This window comes from Brugia malayi, assembly GCF_000002995.4.
Source record: "Brugia malayi strain FR3 genome assembly, contig: Bm_v4_Chr4_scaffold_001, whole genome shotgun sequence".
In the NCBI taxonomy this organism is placed as follows: domain Eukaryota; kingdom Metazoa; phylum Nematoda; class Chromadorea; order Rhabditida; family Onchocercidae; genus Brugia; species Brugia malayi.
The window spans coordinates 7,567,282-7,584,025 of NW_025062478.1; the positions used below are offsets into that span (position 1 = coordinate 7,567,282).

General features: G+C 31.7%; 4 protein-coding genes across 4 annotated transcripts; 3 read left to right on the forward strand and 1 right to left on the reverse strand.

Moving 5' to 3' along the window:
- Window positions 1-344: 344 nt before the first annotated feature.
- On the forward strand, window positions 345-4,387 carry Bma-tsen-2 (Uncharacterized protein; the record flags this gene model as incomplete). The annotated part of the gene is made up of 2 exons (XM_001901650.2): window positions 345-586; window positions 3,880-4,387. 2 exons carry the CDS (start codon window positions 345-347, stop codon window positions 4,385-4,387), a joined length of 750 nt encoding a protein of 249 aa, XP_001901685.2.
- Window positions 4,388-5,940: 1,553 nt separating this feature from the next.
- Window positions 5,941-7,375, forward strand: Bm10567 (Uncharacterized protein; the record flags this gene model as incomplete). The annotated part of the gene is made up of 4 exons (XM_001901648.1): window positions 5,941-6,124; window positions 6,403-6,576; window positions 6,812-6,988; window positions 7,242-7,375. The coding sequence occupies 4 exons, from the start codon at window positions 5,941-5,943 to the stop codon at window positions 7,373-7,375; spliced, it is 669 nt and encodes a 222-aa protein (XP_001901683.1).
- Window positions 7,376-9,375: 2,000 nt separating this feature from the next.
- Window positions 9,376-10,476, reverse strand: Bm10566 (Uncharacterized protein; the record flags this gene model as incomplete). The annotated part of the gene is made up of 3 exons (XM_001901647.2): window positions 9,376-9,494; window positions 9,685-9,840; window positions 10,329-10,476. The coding sequence occupies 3 exons, from the start codon at window positions 10,474-10,476 to the stop codon at window positions 9,376-9,378; spliced, it is 423 nt and encodes a 140-aa protein (XP_001901682.2).
- A 1,123-nt stretch (window positions 10,477-11,599) lies between these two features.
- On the forward strand, window positions 11,600-16,463 carry Bma-unc-46 (Uncharacterized protein; the record flags this gene model as incomplete). Its single annotated transcript, XM_001901646.2, has 12 exons — window positions 11,600-11,666; window positions 11,989-12,065; window positions 12,322-12,459; window positions 12,844-12,992; window positions 13,124-13,178; window positions 13,368-13,460; window positions 13,653-13,740; window positions 15,217-15,371; window positions 15,592-15,732; window positions 15,848-15,929; window positions 16,035-16,214; window positions 16,291-16,463. The coding sequence occupies 12 exons, from the start codon at window positions 11,600-11,602 to the stop codon at window positions 16,461-16,463; spliced, it is 1,398 nt and encodes a 465-aa protein (XP_001901681.2).
- Window positions 16,464-16,744: the final 281 nt, after the last annotated feature.

Below are 16,744 nucleotides of genomic sequence, written 5' to 3' on the forward strand. Positions count from 1 at the left end.
CTTAAAGTAGTTTTTCGATTTCGTAATTTTAAAACATACAGTTTCAGTGCTAGAGAAAATATAACGAAGAGTATATGGAAATCTCATTTGATATTGCTATTCAGGGAAATGTCCCAAAATATGCGGCTGGGATGGAACAGACATCCATTCTTCAGTATTTTTTCTTTTTCATTTCAACTTCCCATTCTTATTAACTGTTGCTTGCTGCAGACTGATGTACTAATTATTACTCTTCCAAGGATGCTGTTGTTTTCTTCCATTATTATGGTTGCCACTTATGTACTGATTCTACGTCTATAGTTTAAAATAAGAAAATTTTTAAAGTTTGAAAATTTCAGAAAATTATGGATTTATTGATTTTTGAACGTAAGCGTGGAACTGTAAGGAATTGTAAAAGACCTGTATCTGTTCCGATTGGTAAATATTACGGGACATTGAAAGGTGAACAAGTTATAGTGTCAGATTTGAAATCAGCAGATGATTTAAATGCATTTGGATGTTATGGTGAATTTTTGCAACGACGTGAGCCACGTGTATCAATGGAATGTTTTGAAAGTAATGCTCATCAACAACACCAGCAAGAAAGGTGCATTTAAAAACCTTACCTCACTGATTGTTTTAGTCACAATAATCTCAGTTAGCAGTACGTTATCAGATTTACTTTTAACGAAACCTTGATTATTTGTTGATGTGAAGCATACTGCTACTAAAAGACAAGAGAAATTTGTAACCTTAAATTTCTAGTTTTTTTTTAGTTTCCTTGTACCATGAAAACTTCTCAAAACTTTAACTCCTGATATTTGAGAAAATCGTGATTTTCTCGTTAATTTAAGGCATCTGTAAATAATTTTTCTACTTGTTCCAACTTTTTTGTTGATTATTTTTATAATGCTACAACCAATTATTTCGATTCCTGTCTCCGTTTCTTTATACTTAAAATTTTTGTTCTTCTAGTTGAAATATCTTTCAGTTTTGTTTTGAATTGTGCTTTCTAGTGTCTTAAATTGATGCTGGCTATTTTATTACTATTTTCATTACTATTTTATTTCGACATGGACAGACGAAAATTTTTACTCATGCTTCCTTACTTGGTGAAGTCAAATTGGCTGATAGCATACGCAGCACTGAGATAAATTAGACGATCATCAAGTAGTTTCAAATTTGAATAAAATTTCTTCTCTAATATGTCAGATTTTCTTGTTTTTAATCTTACTGCTCAAATTATGTTCCATTTTCCATAAAGCCACTTCTTTCAAACATTGTCGGACTTATTTATCATACTTATTTAATTGAACATTTTCGCTCTTTAACAGTAGGAATGTGTCGACTACTCTATCCATGAAGCAGTTTTTCTTCTTTCTGATGTCTTAAATGATATTCCATGCCATTCATTTCCGTGATTATATTACGTAATCCGAGATAATGTGAGAAATAATTGGTATTGCTGAAATTATTACAACAGTTAAACGATTAAGTTGACTTACTACATTGGAATTTATATTTGGAGTACTTTTTCAACCAGTAGATGATATAAGACTGATGGAAAGATACTTCTGCAACTTTCTAATCACTTTCATCCTATACATCTTATCTATTTTATTTAATATAAAGATAACAGACAATTAGTGTACACAACAGTTGAAAAAAAAAATCTATCACTGATTTTCTTTGTTTTGAAAATCTCTTCTAAGGTCGTGGTTACAATAACTGATAACATAGTCTTTGCATTAATCATTAAATATCAATTTGTTTTCTACTCGTTATTAACACTCTTCCAAAGTCGTTTTATTTTGTATTATTAACAGTTTCTCTTTAAAATGTTAACAGTTTCTCTTTAAAATGTTCTTAAATTTTAAAGGCTCGTCAAATCGAGAAATAGCAGATAGGACGCATCGACCCAGGCAAATAGTCTTTTTAGACAATTGTCACAACCATTATTTTGTTAAAGTAATTTTTTTTTTTTATTTTGTTAAAACACAATCATTATTTGTAAAACATATTTTTCTTGTGGCTTACTGTTTTCCTGTTACCTTTTTCTTTTCCATTTAGTTTTGTCCCATTATGCCAATATCAAGCCAATTAACTGCTTTTAAATGGAAAATTGCTTCCCAGTCCATGCATATTTAGTCCCATTTCAATCATGCTATCTATTCATAGCTGTGAAATTATGCCATAATAGCTGCCATCCTAACTTTTGTTTTGTGTTTTTCTTTTTTGTATTTTTTAATTTTCAGTGCATTAATATAACCGTCATCAATTAGATTCCAGGCTTTTTCTTTTCTTTCTCTCTCTCTCTCTCTCTCTCTCTCCCTGTCTCTTCCTTTCTATGAATTCATTAATAATGAAAAGATGAAATTAGATACGAACATATATTTTATATTATGCTTTTGTAGTTGATTTGGTCTTCGGTCGATGAAGAACTTAATTGATAGGAATGATTTTATTGCAATTTCTTACCACGGATGCAATTTAATGTAGAAAGGAAAGTAGATTTTCATGAGAGATTCGAATCCACAACTTTTTTAAATACAAATTACTGTGTTTATACGATATTCAATATGTGTAAATTTGATAATAAGCTAAGTTTACAGGAGCGGAGTAGGTACTGTAATGTAGAGGATCGAGTATGGACTATCTAGTATCCATTTATCAACTTCTTGTCTTATCATAAGCGTCGCTTATCACTTATCAACCTTTTCGTCTGATATAATCGTCAGCACAATTACATTTGTCTGCTTACTTCTTCCCATTTCTTTCTTGCTTTTTTTCCTATGCGTATTTACTGAGTCGATGCTTTTCGAAAATGAAAAGCTTGAGACACTGTATTGAAGTATTAATTTTTTTTGTTTACTTTCGGTAATTTAGATAATTCTTGTTTACTTTCTGCTTTGATGGTGATCTCTAACCGAAGTAGAATGACTGTTGTGATACTTGGTAGCCGTTTATCAGAAATCAAAACTTGTTTGACAAGAAATGACTTCTAATTGTTATTTAGCATTCATATTGTTGAATTGTTAATACCATTATCCGGATATCATCTAAAATTTATTGAGTTTTGCCAATGAAAGTGTAGCAAGTCGTGGTAATGTCAATCATCTGTTTTTATGATACGTTAGATCCATGATCGGTCATTTTCTGAAATCAGTATTCATGTTTTCTGAACTTTGACACAAAATGGAAATGGTAAGTGTGCTTTCAGTTCGTTTTTGCGTAGACTAAAAAAAAATCGTTAAATCATATAAAAGTATTTTTAATAGATAGTAACCAAAACGACACCTTCTTGATTTGAGCATGGCTTTTGGTAAAACAGAGTTGCCAATACCATTGTCCAACAATTGAAAGAATAGTTATCCAATATTTGGTCTTTCAATTTTTTACAGAGTTATCTTCTATTCATTCCTTCTGTTAATGCAGATGTAGAAACAGCAATGCTGCACTCGCTACATCTCGGGAATATGTAGATGTTCTCTTCTCTACTATGATTATTAATCTTAAAAAAAAAAAAAAAGAAAATGATTGTTCCATGTAATTATCATGAAAGGATTTGGCGCAACTGCCTTTTGCAATGTTTAGTTTGTTCTAAGTGCTTTTTCTTTGATTGTTCCTAATTTTTTTTTAAAACCCACTTTGGTCTGACATTTAAGGCCTTTTTAAGCACTTCCCTATTTTGACTGGAATGATTCGTACAGAATCTTTCCCACCTTCCTTATTTTTCCTCTATTTTCTTCCTACAGTTGATGATGCTAATGTTAACAACAGTCTCTCCATATTATTTGAAATACGTTACTGTATAAAGCGACTTTTTATAAAGTTTTCGTGATTGGAAAAATTTTTTTACTAATTTGTTTGTTGCTCAGAAAATACGTTAGGGTATTTTAGATCAGCTAAAATTTGGAAAAGATTATGGCCAACTGATAACTCTCTTCGTTTGAGTATGGAGGAAGCAATGTATCTCAGTGCGGAAATCGGAGTCTTGCAAATATCTGCTGATAACGGACAAGGATGTATGCCGGATGAAGTATGGAAGACATTCTTTGGTTGTTATGGAATTCGCTTTGTGAGACGCTATGCAACTTACCGGTATTTTAGACATCAGGGTTGGGTCGTGCGATCTGGCATTCATTGTGGGGTGGATTTCATGCTCTATCGTGATGGACCCGAATATTATCATAGCAGCGCGGCGGTTCGAATTGTTTCTAAAGGAAGTAAACGTGATGCATCAGCCTTTATCGCACTTAACAGGGAGTTGAATAGTATAAAGAAGACATTGATAGAAGTATTAGTGGTTGTTCCTGAAGACTGTAATATTGAGAGCATCGATTCCATCCGCTGTATTTCTGTTATACACTCCAGTGCCCTCACATGGAAGACGTCTGATGATCGATGATTTTTTTCTTCTCGAAAAATTAACTCCAAATTTTCCAAATATCACACTTATGAATAAATAAATGAACCATTTGAAAGTTATGAAAAAAGTATCATAATAAAATACATTTACTAATTTCTTAATATTTTCTTGGATAGTATGCTTGATGACTGCTGGATGATTTAAAGATATCCTCATCCAGTGTTTAGAGGCTGTCTTAACTCTTTTAAAACTAGCCATCAAAAATAACCGAATCTATATCAAAAATTCTTTCTTTTTAGTAGTTGTCGCTTAAGTTCTTGCAATGAAGATTAATTTAATTTCATTTGTGAGACTTAACAGTGTTCCTCAGACGATGATTACTTCTAATTTTTCAACTACTATTTTTGTACCGTTATTTCTATCAATGTTGCCATCTGTTTTAGTGTATATTAAATGAAAAGGTAGCAGAAGTGTGTGTGTGTGTGTGTCATGGTGTTAAAGCCATTTTGCATCTTGCTTGCTTCTTGTCTTTTAAGTCAACCTTGCTTTGATGAATATGACTATGTACTATACCATATTCATTCATTTGTGTTATTTTAAAAAGTATTGTGATTTTCTGTTGTATAATTTTCGTTGATCATAAAATCATTTGCTAATTTTTCTCGTTGATTTTCGTTTGGCACTACAATTTCCTGAATTCGCTTTTTAATTTCAATTGTTATCCAATCTAATTATATCTTCAGTTTCTTCAGATTTAAGCTTCATTTGTTATATTATCTTTGGGGGTAGGGTTTAGACTGTTATTTTATTTTATTTTTTTTTTTAAGAAATAATTTTAATATTCGAGCCATATATGTAGTTGTTTGGGTAGATTAAATAAAAATTCGAGAAAACAGTTCCCTTTTCAGTGCAATGAATGTGCAAGTTTACGCCTGACATGATCGGAAAAGAAGAGGCGTTGGCTTTGGATATTCTATTTTTCATTTAGCATTGTTAAATTTCTGTCTAGTTTTGAAAGTAGACGAAGAGTTATTTATCCCGTTCAGTGACCGGAAAAGAGAAATCATCATTGGGCCGCGTTAAATTGGTCATAGTTTTTTATACCTGGGCATTGTTCGTGTACATACAGCATTTTCGTTTGTAACATTTCTCTGGGGTGTTGTCAAGGTGGATGGAACGGAAGACGGAAGGATTGAGTTTTTTCTGTTAAGTGGGAATTTCTTATTCTCCGAGCGGAGCTGTCATACTCTTGAGCTCTTTTGTATTCAGTGATATGCCAAAAATGCATCTATCGCCATTTAATATGCAGTACAATTTGCTGTCATAAACTTGTTTTGAATTAAGAAGGTTCTATCGTAGATGATTTAAAGATTTATGTTGTGTGATAAAATTAAATTCTGTAGTAACGGAATATGCTTTAAATAATTCTAGTGTTTTTGATAATTTTATTCTGTATTTCCTCATTCTTTCCCACTTTACCATCTTTCCTGTTCAAAATCTATTACGTCTCCAAGCGTCCCTCCAATTTCTTCTGCAAATTAAGAAATATTAGTTGATTTTTTTTACAGATTAAGGAAGGATAATTTTACAAAATGCCTTTGATTGATATGGCAGAAGCTGTAAGCCGTGGAGACATTATTGTCGACGAAGTAGATGCCTTGAATGCTGTAAATTCTGGGAAATTGAGTGAAATTGAAACTGCTCGGTTTAGTCCATTGGTTATTGAGCATTCACGACGACGAAGTAGCGGAAATGGCTCTACAATTAATCATGCAGGTTGCTTTTTTTGAACCCATGAAGTAAATTTTTATTTGCTATTTTGTTATTTCCATCACTTTACCACATATGTTTATGCGAAGCAGCTGGAAATCAATATTTATAGTTCGTTCAAGAGAACTGTAAATATTAAACATTGATTTTAGCTCTAAGCTTTCTAGAATAACTAAAGAAGCGTTAAGGCAAATGTTGCAGATATTCATCACTTGCATTTCGTATGCAGTGTTATTTGTTTACTGCTAACAGTTATGTTAATAAGTTTCAATTATCTTTTTCAGATCCATTACCATATTTAGATGGTACTGAGCCAGGAGATACAAATGGGGCTGCAGGAAGTGATGATGAACATACATGGAACAATGTATTGGTGGATGAAGTTGATTTCGTTCATGCTGTTGAACGGGGTCGTATTAATGGGAATGATTTACATATTATGGGCTGCCGAAGCAGTGGTTAGTTTAGAAAAAGAAGTTATCGCAGCATGATGGTTTTGTCAAGATTGATAATTTAGAATTTCATATTTTATTCCAAAATTCGTCTGAATTTTCATACCAATAATTCCAGTACAGTACGGATGACTGATATTCGAGCAAACTGCATTCAGGATACTCTTTCTTTACACTAAGTTCATTTGAAAAGTGAATTGAGTTTAGAACCGTAAATTATATTTTATTTTGATATTGTCAGATGATACATGGATCCCTCAGCGTGTGGTAGATGATGTGGAAGAATTTGGTGATATTTCACATGATGAAAATGGTTGGAATAGAGTTTTGGTTGATGAAGTTGACATTCTTCATGCTGTCGAACAAGGATCCAGGATTGTTAACCGTAGTGAATGTCGTCTCAGTTATATACATCAGGGTATGTTTTAGATTTATCAATTGAGAGTGAAGATGCTTTTTTAGGCTTTTAACTATACTTGGGCTTCGGACATAGATTTAAATTGCGGAGTCTGCCTGACTAGATTTCTAAAGTCTTCTTTATAAAATTTCGGAAATATAGATATGACGCTATCACTTATCTGAGTCATTCGCACATTACGTTTGTTAGTTTAATTTGTCTTTGAAATATTATTTAATTAGTTGTTGATAGGTGTTTATTTAATTTTTAACAGAAAATGGAACTGAGAGATCTGAAAGGAACAGTAATATAATTCAAAGAGAGGAATCAACAACAGTGAATGGGGAATCATCATTTGAAATTGATAGGACGATTGGTATTGGCCGTCCAGATAGAGGCAAACAGTAATTTTATCAAGTGCCTTATTTGATAACTTTTTCTCTTATTAGGTTTGTTGTTCGCTTATTCTGTTGTTATTCTTATTTTTTTGTGGACATCAGCCATGTTTAAGAATTTTCATAATGTCTGACTTGTTCAAGCTTTGTTAGTTTTTGTTTTAAGTATGATATCATATGATGAGGCTAACATTCTACTTTACTCATTTAAAGCACAACATGTATTTGTCCGATCGCTGCTGTTTCATTTCACTCATGAAGTTTATCAATGTTTTATAAGCAACCTTTTCTTTCACATCTTATTCGTCTACCTGTTGTTGTTGGAATGTTATGTTAATAGCTGCTAGATAATATTTGGTTGGTGGAGAGTTCTTCTTTCGCGCTAATTACCTTTAACTGTGTGGTAATTTCCGGTAATGAATACTAGCTAGTTGAGTTGAAAATAAAGGTGGAGAAATAGCGTGAGCTGATCATTAGGGGAGTGACTGATTATTGGATGTTGTGTTCGAAATCATGTTGACATACATGATTCATTGCTGTGGAAACTTCATGTAACTGTGGGTATTGTTTTCACTTCTCATGCATCTTTTATACATCACCATATATTGTTTCTAATTTTACAAATTACGCAAATGAAATAGTAATTAAATCAGTGGGCACAAAATGCTAGACAGCTTAAGGATGAAGCAACATCCATTTTGTCTGTATAAATGATTAGTTTTTTAGCATTATTGTAAGTTGGCACAGCTCAAAATATCTGTTTGTTTATTCGTTATCTAATGTGGTATTTGTTTTTGTAACCATCAGAAAATGTCTTTCACCTGAACTGCTGCGTAATTCAGGTTGGTTGCCTGAAATCTTCTCAACTTTCATAATTTGCTATCTTTCACTCGTTTTATAATTGTTACTGTTTTCGATAATTTTTCTCTAGATCAAATTTTTAAGTAGACATCATAGCAGAAAAATGCCTTCTCTGCATTGGCATATACCACAGTATTTCTATAACTTACTGAAAGGAATTTTCTAACAAGCTTTATTTAGAAAGATTATAAGACTTGTTGTACTTATTTGCTTTGAAAAAAATTGACTGAAGCGAATTTCTGTTTTTGACAGACATTGAAACACTCCTTTCAATGTTGAATGGAGTTCTTCCTATTTTTTATTAGATTATTGTCGTGAAGTTTTCATATTGATAGTTTATCAATGATATTAAAGTGGCTGCGCATGTTATGGTATTACGCGATATGCTTATTTATATTCCATGTTGGAATTTTGCATAATTTTGCCTAGATGAGTATTCATTATCCTTATTCTTTATCTTTATTTTGCTTACAGCAAAGTTTTGGTCGTGGCGCGAATTCGTTTATTCTTCAGTCTGTTCTGTTTTATAAAAACAGTCATTTGATCATATATGTGTTGAGAGCATCTGCTGTGCTATGAACCAGTCAGTAAATTTTTCTTGGACCGTATTAGCATTTGTTATGGCAGTCTATGATCTTCTTCATTGTTTATTATTGCATAGTCATTTTATATCTTTTGAATCATGGTGATTAATTTTAAGGAACACCAATTAATGGAAAACGACCATACTCCAAATAATCAGTAGTGGTGTTTTGGCTATCTCCAGATTCTTAATTTTAAAGTTATTTGACCTGATAGGAATTTCCAAAATAAATTGAATTTGATTAAAATGTAGCACATATTTGGATTCAGAGAACTAATTTTGTTGCTCCCTAAATTAAGAGATTGAAATCTGAAAATAAATTATTATTCGCATTTTCTTAATTTGTTATTAAGGAAAAATGAATATTTGAAAATATCCCATTTCCTAACGAAAGTAAAGATTAGTGACATGTAGAGGTTGTGTTAGCAGGATCTCTTTAAACATTGGCAATACTGTACAAGAGGCTCTTGGTTCGAAATGTGCTTGGGTTGGTTTGATTCAGCGGTTGCAATTGTCTAACAAAATTGTGATATCAGTTGCAATTGATATCACAATTTGCATTTTGCTGATTAAATAAGGATATCAATAGATGATGATGCATCGGACATTTTCTCGTCATCGGTTAGGATCTCGTCATGGAAACTTATTTTTGCTTCTTCAGTATCGCCCGTTGAATCTTTAAGGACTTCTGTAAGCGTTTCTTTCTAATATTTGAATTAGAATGGTATATTACCGTTTGTTTATGTTTTAATCAATTGTGGAGGAGAAGTCTGATTAATCATTTAAATCTTAGAAGGATTTACGAAACGAAAAACTTTGCTTTATTCGCCGTTAGTCGAAATTAAAAAGCTCTGCTACATTATGCAGCAATTACTTACCTTTATTAATAGATGCTATGTGACTGTCATCCTTGCTAACTCGTCCAATTTTAAGTGCATCAATGAAATCTACTTCATCCACTAATACTTTATCCCATCTCGTTGTTTCAAGTGTGTTTTGTGCTGATTCCAATTTTCCGCATGGGTCCGAAAGTTCTATTTTTGAAGTTTGGGTTTAGTTTTCTCAGGTATTTGAATTTGAAAATTTTCTAGTTTGTTTCGCACACCGAGAAATATTCTTGAAGGCCAAGAAATGAAAATCCGTAAGTTGTCTTATTGCAGGCTGCCATTCTATCGATTTCAGTTGAAGAATGGTATGACTTGAGAATTGAGTTTTATTTTACTGTGTTAATGTTCAGCAGAGATACTTGTTGATTTTTAGTTATTTGTAATATTTAATTGATAACTTAGCTAGCAGGCAGATTAAAATTGGTCGACAGTCCGACAAGCAGATCTCCTTCAAAAAGCTATCAAGAAATGCAATTCTTATATTCTAATGTATAATGATGAAATGATGCTGTACTAATTAAATAACAAGCACAAAAAGAAATAATAAATGACATTATAGAGGATTAACATTAAGTAAATCTTGAAACTGAGTACTTCAGCAAGTTAGTTTAGAATAAAAAGTTGCGAGTTCATACTTTTGTGTGACTTAGAATACTCCTCCAAAATGGCACTAAATCGAGCACCATCACTTGCGCTAAGTCGCCCTTTCTCGACTGCTTCAATAACATCAATCTCATCTACCAATATGTCACCCCGAACCACCGCTTCTGCTAAGTCTGCCATCGATATCTAAGTTGGTTTAATAAATATCCATAGCATACCAAAAACGAAAGCAATATATTTTGAAATGATTTGCAATACAAAACTGACCCACCGATTCTGACAAATTTAGAGCAAGAAATGAGAGATAAATGCTTTTCTTCTTTTTTTATGAAAATCTGACAATAAATAAAGCGAGCTTCTTGAGTTGGAAGGTATATTTATTTATACACCTTCTACAAATGGTTTAAGTTTTTTGAGATTATTTTGAGATTGATTGAATTAGAAAAGTGCATGGAGTTCAATTTCCATCATATATTCACGAATTACAGTGTCAAGTATTTTATAACTTATTGAAGTTTTCAGTTACCCCAGCTGTGGGATACTCAAACATTGATTTTTTAAAACTCAGTGGTCACAGTTTAGATTGGTGAAATTAAGAATTCTCTTATTTTCACTTTTTTCTTGCTGTTAAATCATCATCAAGAAGTTAATTTATAAATATAAATGCAGTAGAATTTATTTCACACAGATTTTACTTTTTGTATAAATATTTCGAAGTGATTAAGTTTTGATTCGAATTTATAATTCAATTTAACTCATTCTTGCTGGAATTGTTGCAACATATTTTTTTCTTTAATTATCTATTTGAAACCTAGACTAGATATTGCAAAAATCTGGTTGATAATACCTATTTCTTGCGGTTTTTCCAATTACATTTTCGTTCTTTTTACTGATATTGTAATTTTATTACTGCTTGAAGTGGCACTTGTAAATCTGACTGAACAGATTTCCCAAACAGATTTTTAAAATTTATGCCGAATTATTTCTTTACAAATGTAAGAAAATACAAAAATTTTACTTACTTTAGGGATTTCCTTTACAAGCGAATCATGTCGTTTTCTGAATGAAATCCGATGTTAACCCTTACTTGTAAAACATTTTCCTGATACAACGTCATCAGTTGCTTGCATTTTCTCATATCCATGGTAACGAAATAAATAATCAGCAAAATGTTACACGTCCATTGTTCTTAGCTTTGTTTTGTTTTTTTCTTTTCAGAAAAATGTTATGAATTCGTTTGCAACATTTATAGTATTGTAGCATATGATTGTGGTTGCTTTCAAGATATATATAATTTCTCTTTATGAATAACAAAGCAGGTCCTCGAATAGACTCCACGACACCCACATCATTCTACTGCAGCCCTAAAAGTAAGTTACAAAATAAGTTTCATATTTGTGCTTTTTTAAAAGTCATTAGCTGAAAGCTGCTTACGAGTTCTGCAGTTGAAATTTCATGGCATAGAACTCAGTATATGTACTCTTATAATATAATATTAACTTGAGAAGCACACGCAAAGAGTTCATCCGTAAATAACCTTCTCGACGCTCTTCATTTTTGAAAAAAAGTTTCGAAAAATTCCAGTAACTTTGATCTAATAAATTGAAGTATTAACATTTTAGGAACTTAGGTGATTTTTATGGCTTCTATTATGTAAAATGAAGTACTAAATTAAGAATATACATTCCTCAGGTTATCATTATATACCATTCGCCCAAAGGAGATTTCAGTTGCAGTCAGCGAAATTTAAAAGACAAACTGGCAATAAGGTGATTTTATAAGATACTTCTAAAATTTTTTCCTGATTGTATTCCCAACATTTTTATTCCTCAAAATGAAGCTAAAATTAAGTGTAAGAAAATTTGAATCATTAAATACGAATTGGTCTATCAAATAAAAAATGCAATTGTAAAAGTTGGAGAACTTTAGGGCAAATTTTTAAATTGATGTGATGAAACAGCTTAATCCCTACTCAATAAGTGAACATCAAGAGTTGTGAGCCGTCCTTATTTGTTTACAAGGCAGGACGCAAGCAGTAAGGATTCACCAGTATTGTCAGCAAGTTCCAAAGCAGCATTTGCAAACACAAATCAATCAAATCGACCAGTAAATTTACAATTCAGAAATAATCAATCACAACTACCCAATCAACAGCTAAGTAAGGCAAGCATTTTAACATTGTATCAGCGAACTTGATTGTGTTTCTTTTCTATTTTGAAAATTTTGATGAAAAAATACCCATAAGAATCTTCCAGGAAATGAGAAAAGTAAGTATGATTATCAACGTGACTATAATATCTTCATTTTCACTCTCATAGTATCATTGGAGTAGGGCCGTTCCTATTTAAAAGAAGTTAAAATTCATCTTTTCATTATATTTTATCAAGAAATCAAAAAAATTTAAAGTTTCACTACTCTAGTCGCACCTTTGAAAGTCTAGTTTTATAAACAATTTACATATAAAGAACTGATGATTTAGTTTGTTAGACAACAAGTAATGATAAAGCATAGCTGTAGATTGAATTTATATAACAACACTACTTACAGAAATTAATTAATTTACCTGAGTCAAAGATCCGACCTCAAACATTAAAATTGGTTTATAACAATGACGGCAAAAAAATGCAAGAAATATTGGATCAGTTCAAAAGTGAAATCCTTGATGATATCATCCAGTGTGGTGTTTACACGGATAGGTATAACTATTATTCTCTTATTAATGAATCTATTTCTATTAATAATAAATAAAAATGTTGATGACAATGGCTAGCACTAGATTTGCCTAATCCTATAACAAAAAAGATGCCTGAGTTATGACCTATTTCAGTGTTATCCAGGATTGTATTTCAAGGAACGTAATGGAAAATTCAACTCTTCCAATGGTTTATTTGACATTACTCTTCTTAGAAATTATATCTTCCAATTTTAGTACTATAAAATTGGCATAATATTTTCTTGGATATCCATTACGATAAAAAGGGATATTAATAGCTTCAAAGATTGTGTTACATAAACTCTTGGCTCCACCTATATTTGAATAGATCAATTAATTGATAAGTGAAAACTTGCAGGCGAATTTACTGGAAGCAGTTACTGGATTACTCAGAGATATTGGTATATTCAGCATCGAAATGAATGAGATGACTTGGATGGCGAGTTCAGAAGTTGTTATAAATGATTAAATTCTTCATGAATAACTGCGATGATAAGATCGTCTGATTTTCCGACTGTCATTAATTTCTGTCTATTTTATATAAATTAATTGCCTGTACGAATTGGAAGTAGTTACACCAGCTTCTGAATGAATTTTCTAATTTATAAGAAATCATTAAATAATAATGTTCACTACATTTCAGCCTACAGGTGATGGACTGCTTGATTATGAGGACGAAGAGTTTGAGAGTGATGAAGGTGAATCTTTATCTATGATTCGATCTGTAGAAAGTGATTCAGATAAATTGACAAGAGAAGATAAGTCTCTAATATCGAATTTCGGATCAGTATCGGTCAGGACCACTGATTCATTGATTATATCAAGCATTTCTTCCATAACTGATACATCTCATTAAACGCACATGCAATGCAAGGGAATTTATCTGCTCTCCGATAATATTCTTTATCAAACTGTATGCTGAATTTGCTGAATTCACAGTTTCTAATTCTAATTCAGTAACACTTATTTTTGTTATGCATACAGCACATGTGATAACTCATGAGCTTTTTGTGAATTGAGAAATGCATATTGTTGAGTAATTATCATAAGGTGAATAAATATTCGTTAATCACCTGAAATTGAAATTTCCAACAAAGAAGCTTCAAAGAAAGAAAATTAACTGAATCTAATGGTAATCTCTATCTTGTTCGATCAAACATAGACAATTTCCTTTTTTATCTATTATTATCAGATTCATTGGATGATGCTAAACCTGTAAATGATAAGTTATCAATCAGTACACATCACATTGACATAAATCAAATACGCACAATAATGGCGGTCTTTTATTCGCGAGGTAGAATATATATTTTTTCATTGAAGAATGGAAAATGTCTTCTAATGAGTCGCAAATGAAAGTATGATAGAGACATAGGAATGTGAAATTATTATGTTCTGCTGTATCAATCATTCTTACAAAACAATATATTTCCTTTTCCACAGATGCTTATTATAATCAGTGAGTTTTTTGCTTATTATCAGACAGTAATCATCATTGTTACTCTACACCCAATTTAAATCATCAGAAGACAAATGATACTTTCTTGAAAAAATAGCTTGTAAAACAGAATTTGGTGTTCAAATCAATATTTGGAAGATAAAGTGAAATGTGTTTGGTATGGACGAGTAATACACGAATTTTTGACAACGAATTTGAAAGTGCCTTAAATGAGTCTCCTAAGTGCTTTAAAGGAACAATTCTTTCCTTAAATCAATACATGAAGATTAGTCTCTTTTGTTTTGGTTTATTCTCTATCTTTTCATTTTCCTTCTCCCTCTTCTTTCTCGACTTTCCTCCCAGAACTGATGTCAAGCATAATTTCAGCACTGACTTTCGTCATTTGCATAGGTTTGTTGTTCGATATTTGAATTAATCATTGAGATTAATGATTAAGTCTCTAAACTGAATCATCGGAATTTATCGTAAGTTACAGTAACAATTCATTCATATGCTGACTACCAGACATTTTTTTATTTGATTTATATAAGCATCAAAGATAGGAAGGAAAAGTATCATTGGTGACAATGTGACAAGAGCTATTTATAAACTAGCTTGAAATGAATTCCAGTCTTTTTATTTGTTACTCATTAAATAATGGATCAAAATAAGTTTGAATTATTCATTTTTTTTTTTTTTTTTTTTTTTTGCGTAAGTAGCTTTTATTGTCAGTGAATAAGCTGTAATTGAAGTTTTTTGATACTTCTAGATCTTGTTATTATCGCTTACTGTTACTTACCTTTGAAAAATACTGAAAGTGGTGAATTTGGTCTCAAAGACAAATATGGCATGCCGTGCTTATTGCTTAAATTCTCAGCTCAGTTATATAATTTCAACTTAAATGGTACAAATATTGCTGCTAAGGTAATGTGTGTTTCAAATGCTCGAAAGACAGGTAGAGAAAAAAATATTATAATCGGAATGAGAACTGAGAATCTGGAAAAATGACGAATAAATTTTTCTTTCTTTTTGAGATTATTTTTTGATAAATGTCGCAGAGCATCGAACTTACTTTTTTTTTATAAAAATTTGCATCTCTTCTTGATTGGTCTAATAAGTGCTTCAAATTAAAATGTCTGTTCAGGTACCCGAATTAACATCACCGGAAGTGAAATTGAGTGGATATTGTGGTGGTAGTGATGACACAAACAACAGTAAAGTTGAATTTAAGGCAAGTTGGAAAAAAGAGGGACGGAGGAAGCAACTTATCTTATCCTTCGGAACGGTAAACTTAATGTCTCCTCAAATGAATTTGCATACAAAATATAAATCTTTTTTTAACTCACCCAATAAATGGCCACAAAAATAAGTGAGCACAAAAAAAAAATCTTTCTTTCAAGGCTTATGTGGAAGATCCAGTAAATCATCTAAAAATGCTTCGGTGGCAATTGAAAATGGTTACCTATTCTGAATCATATTCCAGTAAGCTAAATCCTTATAAAATCAGTTTTTGCTTTGTTTTTTTTTTGTAAATAGGTCTTTTTTTTGTTTTCAAGTTTCTTAAAGAAATCGCACAAATTTTTGAAGGGCAATCAGTCGAATTTTCATCGAAAGAAGTGATGATGAGCGCTCCGCTGAAGCAGAAATTTATTTGTCACGACAAACTAAATCTAACACTTACTAATAGACATTTCAAGGACTATATCCTCGAGCTGAATCCAGAAATTAGTGCGCAACCGTACCAAGTCACTGGCAAACATCCAAACCGTACGCTATATTTTAGTACTTGTTCCATCATTACTAGCTTTCCTTAGCTCACACATTGAAAAATTTCTTATTTCAGTATTCATCTGTGGCAGCACACGGCGACGAACGCTGGCGAAAAGTTTTGAGAGTCGGATGACAATTTTTTCTGGAATAGTCCTTTGCATAACATCGATTTCGCTGATAGTTGGATACAGTTTCCGACGACAGTCACATCCTACTAGAAAGAAACTTTATGAATCACTCACTTAATTTTCTCTCTTATCCTTTTTTATAAACATAGTTACGGGATTTAATTTAAACTTTATGGCTGTGAAAGAATGAAATTCAACTGCAAAATAATTTAAATGATGCTTTTGTCTTTTATAAAATATTATTATCACAAGTATGTGCATAAAATGACGCTTATTTTGTTGATAGTTCATCATAGCAATGTTTAATCTAATTTGCAATCTTTCCTTGCAGCGACTTGATAACTTTTATTACAATTTACACTTTATTCACTGAGAACTTCCTAAAGCAAAGCCTTATCG